General features: G+C 34.5%; 2 protein-coding genes across 3 annotated transcripts; one reads left to right on the top strand and one right to left on the bottom strand.

The window, feature by feature from the left end:
- The first annotated feature begins 1,928 nt into the window (after nucleotides 1–1,928).
- On the top strand, nucleotides 1,929–7,564 carry LOC105448458 (clavesin-1). The gene is made up of 5 exons (XM_011687010.1): nucleotides 1,929–2,234; nucleotides 4,963–5,362; nucleotides 6,690–7,000; nucleotides 7,095–7,188; nucleotides 7,276–7,564. Exons 2-5 carry the CDS (start codon nucleotides 4,966–4,968, stop codon nucleotides 7,422–7,424), a joined length of 951 nt encoding a protein of 316 aa, XP_011685312.1. The 5' UTR covers nucleotides 1,929–2,234; nucleotides 4,963–4,965; the 3' UTR covers nucleotides 7,425–7,564.
- Nucleotides 7,565–9,605: 2,041 nt separating this feature from the next.
- Nucleotides 9,606–13,284, bottom strand: LOC105448457 (methylmalonic aciduria and homocystinuria type D homolog, mitochondrial-like). Of its 2 annotated transcripts, none has more exons than XM_011687008.1 (5): nucleotides 13,065–13,284; nucleotides 12,832–12,970; nucleotides 11,522–11,937; nucleotides 10,260–10,476; nucleotides 9,606–10,098 (listed from the first exon to the last, which is right to left on the bottom strand). In XM_011687008.1, exons 2-5 carry the CDS (start codon nucleotides 12,968–12,970, stop codon nucleotides 10,016–10,018), a joined length of 855 nt encoding a protein of 284 aa, XP_011685310.1. In that variant the 5' UTR covers nucleotides 13,065–13,284; the 3' UTR covers nucleotides 9,606–10,015. The 2 variants fall into 2 exon arrangements, with proteins under 2 accessions (XP_011685310.1, XP_011685311.1); XM_011687009.1 differs by having other exon boundaries at nucleotides 11,522–11,931.
- Between the last annotated feature and the right edge of the window lie 6,239 nt (nucleotides 13,285–19,523).

Genomic DNA, 19,523 nt, shown 5'->3' with positions numbered 1-19,523 from the left:
TTGTAGCCTCGACATTTTCGTATTAGGATTTTCGTCTTAGAATATTCTAAAGAATCTGCACTTAAAAGGAAATTCGCGAGTTTTGGGACACCCTGTATAATCGAAAATACTATAAAACTAATACTTATATATTTTATTTCGCAATAAAATATTTTTGTTAATATTATTTTTTGTTAATAACACTGTATTACAGTGAAATTCTCCGAAGTGCAACATTACATTTCCGGAAAATTTTTTTGCTGAATAATTCTGCCGTTGGCAGAATTTGCCTACGTCAGGATTTTGAGTAAATTGGAATGAAAGTGGCCAAAAATGCAGGTGTTTGCGACTTTTAACTTATTTTGCGACAAAACGAAAGTTGGTTTCTAAATAAACCTAATCTGAAAGTATAATACAAGAGCTTTTAAATGAACTTTATAACTTTTTTTTATCAAGTTATGGCTGTTTAAATTTTATACTTTTTGTAAAATTTACAAGAAAGATAAATACTTTATTTATACATGGCGCGCGCGGGTATGCGTGTTTTACAAAAGAGTCAGAATACGAGTACATATGCTATTATACTATATTGTCAAGTAAGCAAAATAGCGCATTTATTGACTCCAAAGCGCTTCTCAAACAACTTTTATTTCTGTTTATGAGTTTATGTTAAGTAACTTTATGTCTGTGTATAAGTTTATTAAAATAACAGAAAGTCTAAAATTCGAACAGCCATAACTTGATGAAACAAATGTCAGTTGTAAACTGAAGTTCGTTTGAAAGCACTTGAATTATATTTTCAGATGTCGTTCGATTTATTTAAAAACCAGTTTCCGTTTTGCCACAAAAGCTTCGTAAAAGAACAGTCTGTTTCTTTGTTGGATGTTTTTAAAAGAGCGTATATTCATCATTTATAAACGTACTCACTATTTTATGTAGATAGTTTTCATCCATAAATATATGTAAAAAAATTTCAAATGCAAGCATTTAAATTTATGGTGTTTAAATAAATATGGTTATTTAAATATAGTTATTTAAATTAATTTTCGTACTGATCTGAAGTTTTTAGAATCGTACTTGACGTATGAGGAGGGAAGGGAATACGCGTAGTTAACTTCAACATTACACGTGCGCTATGAATTATTGAAAATTTAATAGTTGACAGTTTATATTTGACAATGAACAACACTTGACTCAGCTCTAAGATATTATGTGGTGAACGTCACCACATATCCACGTCGAATACCTTCTTGTGAATGATAATAATAACTATTCTAAACAAGTTCCACGAGTCGTACGTTCAACAAGAATTCTTAAAAAAAAAAATCGAATTTTTATCTGTTTTTTTTTTATTTTGGCAAGGTATTAAGTAAATTTTGAGATTTAGAAATAGTTTCTTCGATTATGATTTTTCAAAATTTTAATTAAAAAAATATGGAAGAAGAATAATGTCGTGAAATGTATTCTGATTGCGATTTTATTCTAAATTTCGATTGCTATATAAATGTGATATCGATTTCTATAAAAGCATATTGAAACATATTTTAACATATTTTTAAATATTTTTAACATAATTAAAAAATACGTTAAAAACATATTTTTGTAAATGTATAACAATAAATTTAGAAATTGACTTTATAATTTCACCAAGGATAATTATATATATAAATGATTAATTGTCCGCTTTGTAATAAAGTCAGTAAACGTGAGACTTTCTTTTACGGTTTTCGGCAACTGTGACACATGTTTTTGGATATTTTAAAATTACTCACGGCCCGGATGTACATTTGTATGCGAAAACATATACTTCCCGCGGATACTATCTCTCGCTCCTGAGAGACGGAGAACGTCATCAAGATGTAGGTGAAGGTCCTGAGAGTCCGTCCACGTCGAGAGTCAGCACCACCACGGATCCCTACTTAAATTGACCAGCCGGCCGAGCAACCGGGTTACTTTGGCGTACACCGTCCGACAGTCGACAGTCTTTCTCGTTTCGCGACCGCGCGCTAAAATTCATCATTGCATCTTCAACGTCGCGGATAGATCCGTTCTCCAAAATCGAGTCATCGCCAAGTGGAATTAAAATAGTGCAACGTAGATCGACTAGACAAGTTTCAATCGGCTAGATGATTTCGTCTTAAAAGAGCTCAGCTAAAGTAACGACCGAAGCTCGCCGAAGAGACGCGAAGAAGAGAGGAACAGAGCGATCGTCGCGGAAAGAAGAGACTGGAAACCGCAAATTGAATATTAATCAAGTATTAATTATTAGTTTGTTAATAAGTGAATAGTAATTAAGAAAACTTTCCGTAACGTAAATTATTATGTGTAACTTCTGAATGAACGTGGTGGCAAAATTAGAGGTGAAGGTTTTTAGACATATGGAAATGAATGAGAGAATGTTTATTATATTAAGAATGTTTTGGAACGAGAGAAAGAAAGCTTGTCTTCCTTGATAAATTAAGAGAAGTATCTGTTTAAGTGCGAATTGACCTTCGTATGGGATGGAAAGGAAAACGCTTGAAGGGAGAGACTAAAGAGAAAGCCGGATGTCGAAAAGCCCAAAGAAAAAGGCCGGATCTATATGAAGTCGATCGTTTAATCGACAGATCGAATTACGGCCTGTATTACGAGGCGCAATTTAGAGGCTTCTTCCCGCGGATGGAGAATTAACTCTCGTTGTATATCCACCTGCAAAAGTGTTCGGCGAGCGCGAGTGGTAAAAGTGGATCAATGTAACCCGTCCGTCAAGTTCGCGCGATAATATCCCAGTGTCTTTTCCATCGGCAATCAAAGATATCCTTTCTTTTTTTCTACGGCAACGCGTTTCGTTAAATGGATAACGATCGTGAAAAACGACGAACGGTGTAACAGAAAATTTTTTTACGTTAACTAGTACGGTTGTATTCGTATCGTGAATATCCGCATCGCGGGAGTGATGGAATTCGGCGCGTTATTATCGCAGAAGCTCGTCAATGCCACACCGGGATCGCTAAACCATCGCCATTCTCTCGTCGGTGTACGTGCTCCTGGGACGAGGAAACGATATCGCGTTTGCGGTATTGCGCTCTGGGTGTCGTGATAGGATAGAAAGTCGGCGGATCGCGCGAGCGGCGCGGCGCGGTGAATATAGCACGTCGCGAAACGCGCGCGTGTTCCCGTTGTGTGTGCGCGCCGCGGCGAAGCCCCTTCTCGTTTACTAACTTCCTCCCGATGTCTCACTTTCGTTTCACGAGTCGCTTTGAGCAACAGCATACTCGCGGGGAATTACAAGTAATTTGTCGTCGTCTAATAGCTCTCGAATGCATTCGATTCCTTCGAATTGCTGGAAAAAAAGTAAAAGTTTTGATGTTTTTTTTTTCCGTCAGTGTTTCCTACTTAAAGTTAGCGAAGAAAGAGAGAGAGAGAGAGAGAGAGAGAGAGACGGGAATTCCTCCTGTTTCTTTCTGTGATTTGAATTATATAAGAAGTTTAATTAACTTCCGGTTAATTAGATTTTTTTATATAATTTATAGGATATGCGTGATACAAACCAATTAAGAAAGAAAAAATTGTTTGCTTGACGTCATTTTAAAGTTGCGTAATATATTTATTTGTTTTTGAATTCATTTCAATTAAAATGCAATACACATACTAATTAAGCTGATATTATTAAAATTTTATTATAAATGTAATTGATTTATTATAAATATTATATCAAATATAATCAGATCGTGTGGAAAATAATTTATCTTTCTTGGTTTTTACAATATAAATCAATTATGTGTTGTGATAAATTCTTTTTCTTAAAATTATACATTAAAATTATACATAGTAAAAATTTTAATAATAATCAATTATAATTAATCACATAAACAAATTAAATTTTTTAATAAATTTATTTAATTTAATCCAGGAATAAAATACAAGAATGAAAGATATCTGTATGATAAAATGATTGTCGTATCACGTATGTAAGGGTTACATTCTCATTTTACAAAAATATAGAAAGAAGAATTATAAAAAGAAGAGAAAATATACATATACACACACTCACACATATATATAGATATGTCCAATTCGCGCTATCTTCGCTATGTTAATGTAATTCTCTATCCGACTACACGTTGTAACATGCTCGATTCTCTAGCCGATGCTTTCTCTTTACGCTCCATATCATATTAGTTGCTAGCGAACTAGAATAATTTGACCATGATTCCTAATTCGATTTTCTCATCTCTCATTGCTTTTACATAGCAACTATGTTATTCTTTGTCGTATCATTCAATATTGCAAATTAAATAAAAAAGTAATGTCTAAAATATCTGAATTCTACAATTTTACAAGAAAATATTATATAATTAAGATTAAGTCATAGTAGTTATACATGCAGATAGCAAAATGCTGTATGCCAGCAGTTACCAATTTCAATCATCATTTTAGAGCAGGTTTCTATCCTGTGTCCTCTTTAAGCTCGGTTTTTTCCATTATGACTTGTCAATTAATGTAGCAGCAGAAGTACAGCAAGACTGGAGCATACCATTGCTACCGCATTGATATTATAATACAGAACTTGCTTGTCCTAATATATTTTTATTATTAGATATTAGAAACATGACGTAAAAAACAGCAAATTGTGTTCGGCTGTTGCTAAAGTTCTACTATTTTATTGCGATATGCAACATGGTTTAATTGTAATATATACATCCTCTTGGTCGGCTCTGACGCGGTGTGTGTTATGTGCGCGTATATGTGTTTATGTATGCGAGATGTTGTTTTTCGATCGAATCGCAATCAAATAATTTAATATCAGCTAGATCTAGCTTTTATATTAAAGCTATTTTAATTAGCTAGCTCGATCGATTTATCTTATTATATTTTTTTGCGGAGAATAATATATACCAGTTATTTTCCAAAATGAATAATTAAGGGAATGCCGGACTAATGTTATTCAATTCGAATTACGATTGAATCAAGATGGAACATCAAACTTGAATTTTATTACAGACGATGGTGACGGAAGGACAGGAGAAGAAATATGACGAGTACAAGACTACGCTGGACGCGGACACGCTGGAAACGGCCAGATTGGAGCTACGCGAGGACGACAGCACGAGGGAGCACGCGCTGGAGCAATTGCGCCATTGGATCGAGAAACATTCTGCGATCAAGAAATGCAGGACCGACTCGGTTTTCCTACTAAGATTTCTCAGAACGAAGAAGTTCAGTCTGCCGATGGCGCAGGAGATGCTGGAGCGCTATCTCACTATCAGGCAACTCTATCCCCACTGGTTCCAGAAGCTCGACGTTGACGACCCGGACCTCGAGGCCATCATCGACAGCGGTTATTTGGTACCAATGCTGAAGCGAGATCAGCATGGTCGAAAAGTGATAATGTCGTGTGCAGGTAACGATCCTAGTACAAAAGTCCGAGTACAAAAGTCCGAAGACTAAATTATTAAGACGTAGCTAAATGATGACAACATTCGCTAGAGTAAACAATCTTTCGCTTGCGCTAATCAGAAATGATGGTACTTCTTTTCTATATTTAGTCCTCATGTGACACTTATTTACAATATTCCATGCTGATATAAGCGTTTTATTTTTATGTTTTCAATCGCTGGCATTCAATTCGTCGTATCGAATCATCCTGTTTTTCAACAGCAAGAAAATGAGATTTATTAGTGGTAGTAATTTTTTTTATTAGATTAATTTTATTTATTTCTACTTACTTATTTTAAAAAAATATCAAGTATGTAAATCTATACTGGTTGATAATTGCTAAGGAATAACGACATTTGTTGGACCTGTTACTAGAATATCATTACAAGCTAAGAAACATATTACGTATGTACAATTAAAAGCCATAGGAGTTTCTTATATTTATATAATTATGTCAAGGATATCTAGCCAATAAAAGAGTAATAAAAATTAATAACAGGATCGGCTAGTGAACTAATAAAAGAATGATGACGCGATACTTCGTGTATAATTGTGTTCATGTATAATCAAGCAGAACGGCAGGTCACGATATCGTTAAAATAAATCATAATTGATCGAAAAGTGACTTTTAATAATTATTTTGATGTTATGATGATTTGTTGTTCTGCTTGGGTATATATTTCTTACCTATAATTGTAAGTTAAATAGGAACATATCGTTGGACGTTTCGATTATATTTCCAGCCATCTTTAGCAAAAAGTATTTTAATTTTATGCTCTTGGATCAGGTAGAATTGTAACTCAGATGCCATTCTTAATTTTTCATCGTGATTGGAAATTCAGATGAAAAACAAAGCAAAAAGAGAAGTAGCTTCAAAAAAGTTGAGAGTGTAAGAATATAGCATTCCTCAGTAATAAAGTAACATTTTGCAGTCATGTTGGAAAGGTGCGAAGCAATAAAATTATAAACAAGTCGATCATAAGTCTAAAATAAAAATTTTGATTTTATTTTTAAATGCAAAAAAAATGTTATTCCTTAGCATTTGTCAATTAATATAAACGATCTAAAATATCAATAAACAGTAATAAAACAATCAATAATATACAATATATAATTGATAGCGACTTTTAATTGGAGAGAGGGGCAAAACATCCCAGGGGATGGTTTACGTAAAACAAATTACGTTATGCTCGATATTATTAATCCTACGATATTTCTGTTTCGTAGCTTTGAGCAAGTAGCATAAATCTCCGAGCATATTCATTCTATTATATTTTTTTTCCGCTTTTAAGGGCGTTTCGACCCCAACAAATACTCATCGGCGCACATGATCCGGATCCACAGTATGGTGGTGGAGACCTTGATGGACGATGAGAAAAGTCAGGTCCACGGCTACACGTATCTCAACGACGAGGCGGGATTGACCATGAGCCATTTCAGCACGTGGTCCTTCACGGACATTCGCAATATACTGAGGTGCATACAGAACAGCACGCCGATGCGTCACAAGGAGACGCACCTCATCAATATTCCCAGCAGCGTGGCGAAGATCCTCGAATTCGGCACCTCTCTGCTGAGCGACAAGCTCAAGTCCCGCATTATAGTAAATATCACGAGATGCTAAATTCCGTTTACGGTAAAATACGGCCGCGTCATAAATTTACACGTCTGACGAATCGCATTCGCGACGTTTGCAGATACACAGGAACATAGAAGAGCTGAAGGAAGCGGTGGACCCGAAGATCCTGCCGAAAGAATACGGCGGAGAAGTACCGCTCTCGGAAATGATCGGTAGGGGAATGATCCTCCTCATGAATTCCTTCACGTCTCGAAAAGGTTCAAATTGTATTATTTCTTAAAACGCCGTCTATCTTTCAGCCGAATTTAAGAAGGTGCTGAAACAGAAGAAGGACGAGCTCAAGGCCCTCGACGACATGTGCATTGAGGTATCACCGAAAGACTACCAGGAGGCTAACGAAGAATTTAACGGAATATGCGGTTCATTCCGAAAGCTGGAGGTCGATTAAGAGCGATCTATTTGCACTATGATCTTACAATCTTACATTGTCGGCACCTCACTTAAATAGTTATTTCCGTAATATGTGTGATGTACACGTCGTATTAATCCATTAAATCCTGGAGGAGACCTGTACGCGTTTTTCTGTTTTAAATCCTTGTAACTCTTTGGACAGCACAAAGTTTAAAATCAAGACATAAGACGTCTGGAAGACATTTCTTCAGACATCTCCTACAAAAATGTCTTTAAAACGTCTATTAGACGTTTTTTAAACTTCTTATGCTTCAATTTTGAACAAATAATTATATTATCTACACGAAGAGAAAAAAATTAAAATTTACCCTGAAACTCATGTTAATTGTAGGACAACATAGTATTTTGTCAAATTTTATATGATTTTCACTGTTTTTTTTTAAATATGTATTACAACAAATTTATTGTAGCGCACAGTAAAAAAAAAACAGAAAATCACATAAAATTTGCCGAAATACTATGTTGTCTCACAATTAACATGATTTTCAGGGTAAATTTTAAAAGAAAATTCTCTCCGTGTATCGATTGGGCCCTGAACATTTTTAGATTCCAATTAGTATTTAGAGATAAAAAAGAGTTATTCTTTTTGAAAATCTAGTTGGCGAGGTGGAACGTTTGGAGAAAAAGATATAAAGGTTGAAAGAGGAGGTGAAGAGTAAATAACTCCTGTTTTTTTTTACTGACAAATATTAAATTACTATATAATTTCGTTTATCTTTTTGAGTAGAACATCAATGTAATTATTATAGATCTCAAATCATAATTATACTGATTTATTTTATTCAAAAAGATAGACGAAATTATTTGTTAGTTGAATATTTGTCAATAAAGAGAGATCACTTTTTTTTACTTTCACTTTCCTCCTTTATATCTCTTTCTCCAGACCTTCCACTCTATCGCCGACTAAATTTTTGGAAAGAGCAATTCTTTTCACCTCTAAATATTAATTGCAAACTAAAAATGAAAATTTGATTAGGATCCGAGTTACAAAGATTTAAAACAAAAAAGTGCATATCTCTCTTGGGATTTAATGAGTTAATGAATTGTTAATAAATAACAATTGTTTTACCAAAAAGAACTGTAGGAATATATTATTGTGACACAGGGATCGTGAGAACGTTAAACGAGCGATTTATATATCGACAATTCTATAGTTAACTGGTTTTGATTAATTATTCTTACTGTTAGCTGTTTCTCTCTAGATCCTGTTTATGATATAAAGCAAAAAAAAATTAATGTGTAACGTTAAGTAATGTTGTGCTACAATCAGGTTTGTACACGAAATAAGAAAATTTACTTTGATATGATAATATCTCGAAATATGTTGTGTGAATAGTACTCGTTATTCTTGTACATAAGTTTTCTTTGTAACAGAATTTCGTAACGTATACGAGCTAATGTTCGTTCCGTTGGTGGTATCAAGTTACCTATGTTTTATAAGTTATTATCTTGGTAATTTTAAGATACTAAATTGTGGTTTGACACGCACGTAAACAATTCACTTTAAACAATCTATAATACGTGTCAAGGTTAGAAATTTAATTCATTTCTAAGCATTGTGTTTATGTTCCATATTTTGACGTATTCTGATTTTTCGGTTGTTGCTCTGAATTCTGACATGAAGATTATAGATCATTTAAATTGGACTTTCCTCGCCTTGGCAATAGGACGCGTCTACTTCACGAAATGTGCACTCGCAAACGCTTCGTGTTTTATTAAACAAACAGATATATTGGATATATTGTAAATTTTATATATTCGAGGAAACAAAGCTGTTAATCACATATATATGAAAACGTTAGAATTTGTAACGTTTGTTATGTGATGCTTGTGCTATGTTTAGTGAATAATGAAATTCTCTGCAACTTGAAAAAAAATTCTCCCGTGAATTCGTGAAGCGTATTTAATGCTTATTTAGATATTTTTAGTTTACTTTATAGTTATATTCGAATTTTCGACGCAGCGCGAATCTCCATTGCGGAACTATGCAATTCGGATATGATTTTTCTAACATGTGAAGATGCGTATATTTACAAAAAAAAAAGGTGTCGGTCGTACTTTGTATTGAATTTATGGCGAATACGCAAGCTTGAATATATTTTATGATTTGTTTAATATGTTTATTAGAAGGGAGAATAACGTGTGATAGAAATAGTAGTTTTATAAGCAATTTCAATTTATATTATCTAAATAAAAAAATATATTGACTATCCATGACTATCAAGAAAGGTTTATTTTTCAAATAAGTTGTTTGAAATCTATAATTTATTTAATAACGTAATATATACTGACTTTTCTTTGCTAGATAAACATTTGCTATATAGTTTACGGGCATTAGAAGTAAAGCGCACTCCATTCGGCTTTATTGAAGACGTATGAATATATTATATCGATATCCATCCGTAGCACAAAGTCAAATTTGGCAAGTCACGTTTGCTTCATAAATAATCGAACATCTCAATTGATTATACGTGACAGATGCGCCAGAGACGTTTTATAACTTCAGCGATGAAAGATTCATTTATCATATAAGTGAACTAAACGCTCCTTCCTTGTATGTACACATATTTATTGATCCTCGTTATTATTATCAACGTTTATTATTTGTTTTAAAAACTCCGTGCTTGCCGGCGCTGTGGTGTAAAGACTTCCTGAAATTAAAGAGGAAATTAGAAACGCCGCAACGTAAAAGCCAGATATTATAAAATGTCTTCGCATAAGCAGATATTCGTATCTCGATCTCTGCAGATTGTCATCAATCGCGTGCACACACATCGCAGATATATTCATATACATATAGCTGTTTACGTACCAATAAAATTTTGTAGACTACTATCAGACACAATAATTCTGCAATTGTTTCTCTGTTGTACTTTAAATCCTATGCAGCGAAATCGTTCATCGGTTTCATACAAATTGGCGTCCTTCCGTGGGCTTAAGTAGGGCTGTCCACTGAAGGGATTGATAAAGTCTGCCCAGTAACCGACCATTTTGAGCTTTGTACATATGTCGGAGGCTGCTAAAACAAACTAATAGACTATAATGTATATATGTACTTTTCCTCTGATTGTGAATATATATGTAGGATGTCTGGAAATTCGTTCGCATTATTTCTTAGGTGATCCGGATTCGAAAAAGAAGAAAAAAAGCTATATAAACATAGGTTCGGAAATGAGTTGTTTCCGAGTTATAGCCACTTTTTTTATGTTAAAAAAATCATAAATAAATCGTAATAAAAATCATAATAAATTGTAATAATAATGATAATGATGAAAGCACGAGCGTGGCTTGGCAGATAACGGACTGGTTTGCTAGAGGTCTCGGGTTCGATCTCAGACAGAGCCAAAATTTACATACGCTCGTGTCTCCTCTCCGGCTTGGCCGGAGCCAACGAGAGTATTCTAGCTAAAAAATCTCTCAGAAAAATTTGCTGTTCAGAAACGGCATTAAAAATGTAGATCTCATATGACGGTGTATAATCTGCGTGCGCACCACACAGTGAGAGGATCGGACAACGTCACAAGACGTTACAAACCGATATATGTATAGACAATAATAATAATAAATTATGATTATTATGATTATGACTGCGGAAAATTACAACTTTAAGTTATAGATACACTTTTGTTAAAAAGTCATTTTTCACAAAGGGATATTTCATTGCAGTCATAATCATAATAATCATAATTTTGTTACCATTATTATTACGATTATTATAACAATTTATTACGAATATAAAAGCTATAACTCAAAAACATCTCATTTCCGGACTTATATTTATATAGCTTTTTTTTCTTTTTGGGTCCCAAATCACCTTAAGAAGTAGTGCGAGCGAGTGTTTCCAGACACCGTATATATGTGTATATGTTTAGATTTAAGATATATGTATATTTACTACATATTGGGCGCGTTTAGCAGACAAAGCAGATTAATGAGAGTTCAATGATTCTTTGTAAGTCTAGAAACTAATCAACAAAGAATTATTGAGTGGTCACCGATCTGCTTTATCTGTCGAACGCGCCCATTAAGACTTAAAAAAAAAACAAGTGTATTATCATGTAATATATAACTTACATATTTGGCGAGTTTCTCTGTTTCCGCCTCCTTACGCCATTTCATCGACTTGAGATTTGCCTTTTGACTAATAGTTATAATAGTAAGATGTGACATAGTCACATCTAAGCATCCTGGGAATAGTTCCTCTATGCTCTTTCTCAGAAGAATAGGACATTCCTGCGCCACACAGTCCAACATCGGCTGTATGGTCTCCCAACTTTCTACATTCTCTTGATACCTATTTTCATTGTTTAAGGTCTCTATAAATTCTTCATCATTGTACAGCTTGACAAACTGAGTCTTGACTTGGGCAGTGGTCGTTGCATCTAACCAAGCTGGTCCTACGCTTCCAGGAAGATAAAATCTAAAGCCCCTCGGCGTTAGCAACTCCCAGTTGGAATTGACACCCAAAACACTGTTGTCAATATCTGTTTCTTTTTACAACATATCAAATAAATAATAAATGTAACGTAACACGCACACTTATAGTAGAAATATAAATATATTTTCAATAATAAGTTATATAAAATTCAACATTCACAATAGAAGTGACTTCAAAGGTTTTGTAGTAAGTGTAAGATCTAATTGTAAGTCTGCTTTTTTTTGCAGCTACACTATGTGTTATACTTTTTACGTTTAACAAGAAACAGGTGTATAATTAGATGTTGAACAAAAGAAAAATAGGAAAGATGAAAAGAACAGAGTTTTTATACAAAGAGCAAACTTTGTATGAAAAGTTGTGACAACAAAGGTTCTTCAGTAATTGAATTCAATGATATTATTTGCTGTAGCACAAGTATTGTTACGTACAAGTAATGCCAGCATTTTCTAAGTTTATTTTTTGAAACATAACCCAATTATGATTAAAGTCAACCTTAGATGGATAGAGAGTTGAGGGAGAGAGGCAGATTGAACTATATTGACTTTGAGGAGAGCATAAAACAAAAAGACTGGCTAACGCTAAGTAGTATATTTAGATTCATTAAGAAGATAGGCAGAATAATATAGTAAGAGAGTAAAAGACTATAGAATAAGTAACTCTGTGTCATAGAACCCTAAGGATTAGGTTGAAGGCACACAAGTTCCCCAACCGGGTAGCATAACCTCCAAAAAAAAAAGTCAACCTTACAAAGTGCACGATCTAGCCCTACATATAGATCGACATTCAAGATGATTATAAATTTATTAAATTGATCCGACTTGTACAAGCGACTTCCAAGGATTTCGGAGAAAAGTACAGATAATTTATACGCGAGTTCACGGCTCCGAAACGTCGCGTTCCTCGACAATACGATGAAAAACGACAGACAAATCAGAAGGTTACTCACCGTCCAGGGAGTCGCCATTGGACTTGACGATCTTGTAGGAACTCGTGCTCCGGTCGCTGCGACGCGAATAGAGTGCCTTCGGGATCAGATTGAACAGCAACGAGACGCCGTGCCTTCTCCCGTGTTTTACGCAGAGCATCTGGAAATAGCGTTTCGCAGGTTTACATTCGCGAATCGATCGGCTGAGAGGCGAGTCAGCCTCCCGCTCCTGGGACGAGCAAAGTTCTTATTACCGTTACGAGCTGCAGTGCATCATTAGGGCGTAAACGCAATTTACATGAAGGATTTTGAATCTCCACGCGAAGCGAAAACGGCGTGTATTTGTATGCTTGATTACGAAAAAAATTACTACCTATCTATATTCTTTATTTATAACATATCGGCTATCGCTTTGACTCGACGTGACGTGCTGCTTGGTGCTGCTCGTCATCATCTCGTCACGTGTCAGGTGCCGCCATCTGTCGGCCTTCCACGACGAACCTTCGACTGCTTGCCTGTCGAAGAGGTATACGAGATCGCCACCAGATGGTGTTCTACTTCTTGTAAATGAAAGATTAATAAAAAGAACAAAACCAAACAGAATCACAGAGGATGAAATAAAAGGAGCAGCATATGAGATTTTTTTACCTACGTTCTGAAGTGAAATAATTTCTTGAAATGGTAAGTTCTTAAAATTGTGTTTGAAAAATAAATGAAATGTATTAATTTTGATAATATACTTATATAAGAATTATATACAATTTTTTACTTCTATGTAAAAATTAATTGAAAGACATATATATGTATATATATGTATATATAAAATATATAATATAATATTTCTGAAAGTTAATATGTGTCTGCTAAAATGTGTTAATATAATATGGCATCTGTGAAATATTATTTTATCAGAAATATCGAAAAACATTTATATATATTGCAATTATTGCGATATTTTTAAAGGTAAATTAATATTTTATCATTGTTGTGATGTTACAGCTATATACTGCAGCAACATTTTGAAACGTTTCGCAATGTTGTAATCTTGCAATAAAATATTTTTGCAATGTTTCTGCAATCTTTTTGTATTGTACGTGATGGGAATTATTACGGCTGCATTTTGCACTGTTAGATCATAGTTATTGCATCATTCTGATCCATATTCAGGACGCATTTTTATCGATAAAATTAATCCATAATAGATGAGCGCTCATGATGGAGAGTAGAGGATCTCCAATACAGATCTCGGCCAATAGAGAGATCTTCAGTAGAGATCCATATTATATCTATCTATCACGGGATATATAGTATCGTCCAGCAAATACCAAGTAAACATATATATAACATTTATGTATAAGTCATATTGTTGAGTAGGAAATTACAACTAACAAAAGTTAAACAATATCTACATGTTACAATTTGGTATTCGCTGAAATAAATATATATCTTTATCATGGAGATATATACGTATCCGATTTCGATACGTATCCGTTTCACCGTGAAGATAGTTGTATGGAACTAATATAGAGGTTGTACGGATGTCTATAAATACATGGGTCTCCATTCATCTTAAAAAAAAAATGTTATCTTGTTTCACTTCATTTTACTTATTTTCGTTTATTTTATGTTATTCATTACGTGTCCTTGTAACTTACAATTAGTTACTCTTGTTGGTCTTTCGGTTTTCTTTTGCACAAGATATTGTCAAGAGAAGAATAGAGAATATTATATATTGCAGTTTTATTTTTTCTTGTTTAAAGAACTACAAATTCGATCATTTTATAATATGTAAAAAATGTAAACTCACTCTTAAGATTTCTGAAAAATGTTTCAATCATAAAAAAAGTCTAGTATAAAAAAACCAGTATAAAAAATTTATGTAAAAGTTCTGAGAAATTATGTAAAAAATTTCAGAAAAATTTTTTACCAGAGATACCATGTTTCTTCATAAATTCCGATACTTTCCTGCTTTCTTCTTATTTTAAATCTTAAATGATATTTTTCATAAATATTGTATATAATTAAAAAATCTTATATATTATATAGTTAATTCTTTTTGTATGACCAACAATAAACTTGAGCCGATGCATTAAATCTGGTCCGTTAAATCGATGTTATTTCCGGTCTTTAACTTCGATCCGTTGAGAGTTCCAAGTGCTATAATTATCAGTAAATAATTAGTTCAGACTTTAATATTGGAAAGAAAATAAAAGAAACACCAAAATACACTTCCTGCTTGGTTTTATTGTAAATCAAGAAAGAAAAACGGGGAGAAAGTCAGCGATCAGAGACTGTAAAAATCGATATTATAACCAGCACTGGGTGATGAACGTTCTCGGATTATTAGGCAAAATTCTTTATTGATTACACTTTACAATTACATTCTTTACTGGGTCGTGATAATCTGAAAAAGTTCGGTATCTTGTGAAATAAAACGCCATGCGCGGGAGCTAGATGTATATATATCGGCATTATATAATAAGTTGGGTTTTTTCCTCTTTAATTATACGGCAAATACATTCGTTCTTAGTAAAATGACAAAATTCACATAAATACGTCACGTTACACGCTATACGGGGGCGTAGCTCGTGTATGTATTTTGCGTATTGTGTGTGTGTGTGTGTGTGTGTGTACGTGTGTGTGCGTGTGTGTGTACATGTGTACGTGTCTACATATGTATATATAAAGATCTAATACACGAGATAAAAACATCGTAAGAAACTAACACGTCGAATTATTTCTCGTCGACAATGGAATCACGTGGATGGTTCTCCACTTGGTGTCCAAAAATTGAACTCTTTTTTTTTTATCGCATTTTCCTTCAAATATTCGCAATAGCGGAGCACCGTCGAAATAATTTTCCCTTTTCTTTTTCTCCAGTTCTGTCGTCGAACGGACAATCGTCCCTCTAATGCAATTTCGTACTTATAAGTGCGCGTGCAGGCTTTCTTCGCAGGCTTCAAGTTCGATCCGTCGTCAGTGACGGAAAGGACGACAGGTCTCGCAACAGGAGCTTTCGGATGCGTCGACGATTCGTGGACATTTCGGCCGGACGAGAAGAAGTTACGGTAAAGTTAGTTTATGGAACACCTAAAACGCGCACGAGGCGTACGCACGGCAAAACAGCACACCTTGTGTCCGAGAACGGAAATTATTAATGCACAAAGTGCAATTGCTGTAAATTTCAGCAGCTGAAAGATTTCTCGAGTTGAATAGAAACTTGAACGATAATAATAAATATAGCTTTTATTACGTACGTAATGCGTGGAATTTCTGGAAAAAGCTCTTTTTGCAGAAATAAGCCTTACAATTTCTTTGATAAAAAGTATATTAAATATCAACTTTTCACGTAAAAGGGAAGAACAATTTATTACAAAACAAAATTGCCATAAATTCCAGCAGCTAAAAGATTTCTCGAGTTAATAGAAAACTTTAACGATATCAATATTAGTAAATGTAGCTTTTAGTATACGTACGTAAGATTCCTGAACCTAATTAGAAAAAGCTCTTTTTTTGCAAGTAAATCTTACAAAATGCTTCGATAAAAAATATATTAAACATCAGCCTTTTAAAAATGAACAAGGATAATTTAAAGTATTTTAACATAATATTTATCCAAGAGTATAATATTTTTGGTTATATCAATATTTCTTGTAAAATTCTACAACTTTAATCAAATCTTCTTTATTTATCACGTGTTACATACTACTTTTGATTTTCTCCATGGAAATTTCTTTTATATATATATATATTACATATATAATTACACTACGTGTGTTAAACGTTGAACATTAAACGGGGGTATTTCATGATACTTGGACATCTATTAATTCGCACGCGCTTTCTCTCTCGACGTTTATTCGCACGATATCATATAACTTGGTCGTGAGGTTCGGCGTTCTTACAATTCGCATTATCGCACGAAATGTTTTCTCACGTACTTATCATTAATACGACAAGGCAATATGTCCACGAATCGTTCCCAAAAAGTGAATCACGAGTAGGACGGGACGGCACGTCGATGGTACTTTATCGATCCCGAAAACTTTCCGGCACGAAATAGTCCCTTGTACGTAGTAGTCGCACGTCTAAAAAGCCGTCTTAAGGCAGCGCTTTCCGAAGGCCGGCCTTTTGCTTCCGTTTAAGGGGGGAGGGCAAAAGCCAAGACGGCTCCTCTCTCGAGCGACGAGCGCTACATTTGGTCGAATATGTAGAACAAATACTATGATAAATATTTGCGTAAATTAATTTTTTTTTACAAAAAGCGGGAATTCTCCTTCTTGTGGAAAAATTCGTGGAAAATCCGTAGAAAATTCACGAACGTTTTTTTCTTTTTTTTTTGTTGTTGTAATGGGAGGGGAAGTGGCGCTGGAACTTTGAAAACCGTTGCCTTAAGGGAAAAATAACGGAATACGGACGCCGTACTCCCGCTTGTATATCGGTGTAATTATATTTAGTTAATCGCTATTTTCTTTTTCTTTAATCGCTATGTGGTGTCGGGACATTGGTACAAGTACGATATACATTCATGGAAAGAGACAAGAAAATGTTCCCGGCTGATCCCGGGCCGCCGGTGTCGCGCGTTTACTCCCCCCCTTTTTTTCTTCTTTTTCTTCCTTTACTTCTTACACGTGTACAGGTACAGATATATAACATCGATTTGTGAAATCGCCTAATCGCTAGGCTATGGTCCGCAATATATTCGTCAGTGCGCCGGTACGCGCGAATACCGCACCTTTCCCCCCTTCCCCCTTTAAATTCGTCGTCCCACCTCCTCCGTTAACGTAACGGCGTACCTGGCAATCAGCGCGTTTCCTAAACCTAAATTCTAAATATATAGGTAATTCGTGCACGCGCGAGAGACGTCCCTTGCGTCTGCAATCGTTCTCCACCGCGGCCGCGATTTTATCTCGGACCTGATCGCGAGAGGTCGATCCGCGCAAATTGCTATATCGACGGAAATTTCGCCGATTACGCGGGGCGAATTGCGACGTTAATTACGATTACGTGTATTTACTGGCAAATGTAAATAATTGTGTATACGGTTAAAACACCGTTTCATTGGTATCCTCATTCATTACGAATAATTATAGTATTTATCCCGGTCTAATAATTGTACACGCGCACAACGGGTAATTCTTTATTATTACCATCCAGATTAACGGTTTCCAAAGCGCACCGCAAAATACGGTTCGTGGCTGCGGGGAGTATCATTTCATGATTGATATTAATTGATAAAGGGTAACATGTAACATGTATAGCACGAAAAAGTATTTAGCTATGTATTAAGCTTCAAATGTATCAAAATATATCAGTCATAGTTAAAATGCAATCGCACATCAGTGTTGCATTGCGGTCCATAATCTTTCACAAATTTGATTATCGTAGTATTAAATACTACGATCTCAATGCTCTTATAAAATATAAATCGTGAAATAATCTTAATCGACATTGCTGAACGGAAATAATGTATAAAAAAAAGCAATTTTAAAATATCATGATCAAATATCATCAAGAACATTATCGTAGTATAATCATAAAGAACATTAATTATATTATAATATAGAACTGCAGTCTTCTCTATAAGATAAATTACCTCGTCATTTTATAACTTACATGTACAAAAACTTTTTCACACATTTTTTTACCGAATTAAAATTATTAAGTGATTATTGTACTTTCTTTAAAGGTGCTTATTCGACAATATCACTCGTGTGTGCATAATTAAGCCATACAATAAACACTTAATACAGTTTTTGCAAGTACATATTAGCGTGAGTTGTTTCAGATCATTCAATTTTATGAGTGACTCACTTTGCGCAAAATCACAAGGGCAGAAGGGCGGAAGGGGGTATTTGTATTTGCGTTCAATTGAAAAAATATTGTTATCTCAAAAGTAATTATTGTCCGAAATAAAAAATCGCCCCGCGGAACGACGTCGAGACGCAAGAACCATCGTACATGGCAATTGTATGTGTGTGTGTGTGTGTGTGTGGGGCGTGTTTTTTTTTATCGTCGTACCTTGACGCGCGGCACTTTGCCGGGGATATCCTCTGGTGGAAGTCGATAAAAGGGATGTATCGAGCACATACGCGATGCTCGTGCACAATTTCGATGGAACGTGATCGTCCTCGTTAAAATCGTACGCTAGATGGACGGAATATCGTCATTTGCAATTACCTCGTTAAGTTCGCCTCGTTTCCCAAAAGCATCGTTATCCTTCTAAAATTCGTCTTTTGTCGACGAATACATTTTGCCAGGCCTGCAATTATTTTACGCATCGCTCACCCATTAATCGCAATGACTAATAGTATTGATTATCTTCATATTTAATCCTTTCAGCTAAAAAGCCCTTTTCTCTTTTCATTTCATGCAATTATGTAAAATCTTAAAATCCTAACATCGTTTTTGACACATTTCAAATTAGAACGTAATTAGTTTCAACAATATCTGTAATAATTAAAAAAAATAAAACAACAAATAAATGAATAAACCGCATTTTATAGTAAAAAAGTTTCCGTTAACTCTCGCACATTTTTACCTTTAATTTTTAGTTTGTTGTGTTTTAATGGAAAGTAGTATACAGATATCAATTTTTTAAACTATTTTATCGGCTACATCAGCGTTACTTCCAATCTTAAAGCTGATCTGTTCAATATAAATTCTGAAATTTCTCTATATTTAAATATCTGTCTCTTATACACATCTCTGAG

This window comes from Wasmannia auropunctata, unplaced genomic scaffold (genome assembly GCF_000956235.1).
Source record: "Wasmannia auropunctata unplaced genomic scaffold, wasmannia.A_1.0 LD336085.1, whole genome shotgun sequence".
NCBI classification, from domain to species: domain Eukaryota; kingdom Metazoa; phylum Arthropoda; class Insecta; order Hymenoptera; family Formicidae; genus Wasmannia; species Wasmannia auropunctata.
Note: the sequence above shows the minus strand (reverse complement) of the source record. Positions and strands in the feature narration are given on the sequence as shown.